General features: G+C 35.6%; 1 protein-coding gene across 1 annotated transcript; it reads left to right on the top strand.

Moving 5' to 3' along the window:
- The first annotated feature begins 362 nt into the window (after window positions 1-362).
- Window positions 363-761, top strand: LOC138900449 (uncharacterized). Its single transcript, XM_070187194.1, has one exon. It carries the CDS (start codon window positions 363-365, stop codon window positions 759-761), a length of 399 nt encoding a protein of 132 aa, XP_070043295.1.
- Window positions 762-2453: the final 1692 nt, after the last annotated feature.

The following is a 2453-nucleotide window of genomic DNA, read 5'->3' as shown; positions in this document are numbered from 1 at the left end:
ATACTCGAAAATAACACAATGAAGAAAACTCTCATTAGTCTTTTCCGATCATAGCTTTGTATCTCTTTCTCTCATCTTCATCTTCTTCCTTCTACTACATTCTTCAATCCTCATCCTTCTCGTGTTCATCATCTCTGAATCTTACTGAGAGCTAGATGTATAGATGAATTTCTACATGGTATCACAGCAAGTAGAATCTGATTACTTCCGCAAAAAATCTACAGTTCTTAAAATTCTCCAAATCAGGCAAATTCGTTTTTCAAAGTCTTGAAGAATTCTGAGAATCTGCAATCTAAAAAACCATATCAAAGCAAGTGTTGCTAGTTAATTGCAATTCTGAATAACAGTTCAATCTTTGAAACATGACAATCAATAACTCAGAAAATCTGGAAATTACAACAGGAACCACACCACTTGTGGCTCAAATTGATGCAAATGGAACTCAGCCTCCACCAGGAACCATACTAGTCATGGATCATAATCATCCCTTGTATCTTCATTCAACAGATGTAAGTGGCATTTCCCTTATCTCTTTACAATTGTCTGGAGCAAAAAATTACTGTCTATGGAGAAAATATATGAGAATAGCCTTACTAGGAAGAAACAAGTTGGGATTTGTTGATGGTTCTTGGAAGAAAGAAAACTTTAGGGAGGAATTCCGGTACCAGTGGGAAAGGTGCAATTCCATAGTCCAATCTTGGATAATGAATACTGTATTTAGTAATTTGTTGGCAGGAATGATGTATACTGATAGTGCTTAAGATGTTTGGGAAGATATGAAATAAAGATTCAATAAGGTGGATGGATCAAGGTCCTTTAGTCGACATCAAGAAATTGTTAGACTAACCCAAAGAATAGCTTCTGTAGCAGCTTACTTCACAAAGCTAAAAGAATTATGGGTTGAATTAGAGGCTTTAGTTCCACTACTTGGATGCATATGTGATAAGTCAAGGGAATTTGTTTCCTATCTCCAACGATAGAAGCTGTACCAGTTTCAGATGGGGCTGAATGATAACTATCTACAAGCTAGGAGTCAAATTCTTCTTATGACACCACTATCTTCATTGAATCAAGCATATACTATGATAGTCAGTGATGAATCTCAAAAGGCTATGAGGAAGACTCTAACTCAGTTGGTCTATTGGGTACTATGCCCAGTCTTGATCCTACTGCTATGTACTCCAAAACAGGATATCAAAATCAAAAGTTCAGGAAAACCAACAATCTGTAGTGTGATCACTGCAAAATCAGAAATCACACCAGAGAAAATTGCTATAAACTGAAAGGATATCCTCAAGAGTCTAAGTTCAAAAGGAAAGGAGGACCTGGAGGGTCATTTACTACTTACAATGTGTTTTCAGAAGAAGCAAATGAACAACTGACACAGCTGGATGATCAAGGAAACAACAAAGCTAGCAGAGTTCACTACATAGACACTCCTGCACAAATGGTTCAAATAAACCAATTCACATGGAAAATAACTCAAACCGGAGTATGTGCCTTCACTCAGTCTCAATATGACCAGATTGTTGAAATGCTGAATCAAAACCACCAACATAGTACAAATTCCAACACCGGCTCTTTAGTCAATGTAGAAGGTACAGAAACAGGCATTACTAGCAGTAAGGCTATGCTAGTACCCAAAATTCTTAGGGATTGGAATATTGACACTGGTGCCACAAATCACATGGTGTCTGATATAAGCATGCTAAATAAAGCTTCCTTGCCAAAAAGCACAAACACAAAATATGTGTAGTTACCAAATGGTGAGGTATCACAAGTAACTCATATTGGTTCAAATACAATTTCTGATAACAGTACTCTGACTAATGTGTTTTTACTACCTCAATTCAAATATAATCTTATGTTAGTATCACATGCAACAAAATAATTAAATTGTTTAGTTGCTTTCTATCCTAACTTCTGTGTATTTCGAGATCTTTGCAATGGCAAGGTGAAGGAGATTGGTAAGGAGTATGATGGCTTATACCTTCTATTAAACAAGTCAACTGGAAAACTTGGAGGAACAGGGTTAAATGTGCATGAAGCTACTGTTGTCAGTACAGAAGAAATAAAATTATGGCATATGAGATTTGGCCATGTAGCCAGTACAACTTTAAATAAAATTCTACCTGCTAGCAATCAGACTATAGTAGAAACTCTCAAGAAATGTAGCATATGTCCAAGTGCAAAACAGTGTAGATTGATTTTTCCTACTAGCTTAAGTAGAAGCATTGCTAAGTTTGATCTAGTTCACATGGATGTATGGGGACCTTACAAAGTTCAAACTTTTGATGGAAATAAATACTTTCTAATCATAGTAGATACTTACACTAGAATGACATGAGTTTACTTGCTAAAATTAAATTCTGATGTATATACTGTCATTCCATTCTTTCTAAAATATGTCCAAAGTCAATTCAATATTATGGTTGAAATTGTTAGATCAGACA

Source organism: Nicotiana tomentosiformis, chromosome 10, assembly GCF_000390325.3.
Source record: "Nicotiana tomentosiformis chromosome 10, ASM39032v3, whole genome shotgun sequence".
In the NCBI taxonomy this organism is placed as follows: domain Eukaryota; kingdom Viridiplantae; phylum Streptophyta; class Magnoliopsida; order Solanales; family Solanaceae; genus Nicotiana; species Nicotiana tomentosiformis.
Note: the sequence above shows the minus strand (reverse complement) of the source record. Positions and strands in the feature narration are given on the sequence as shown.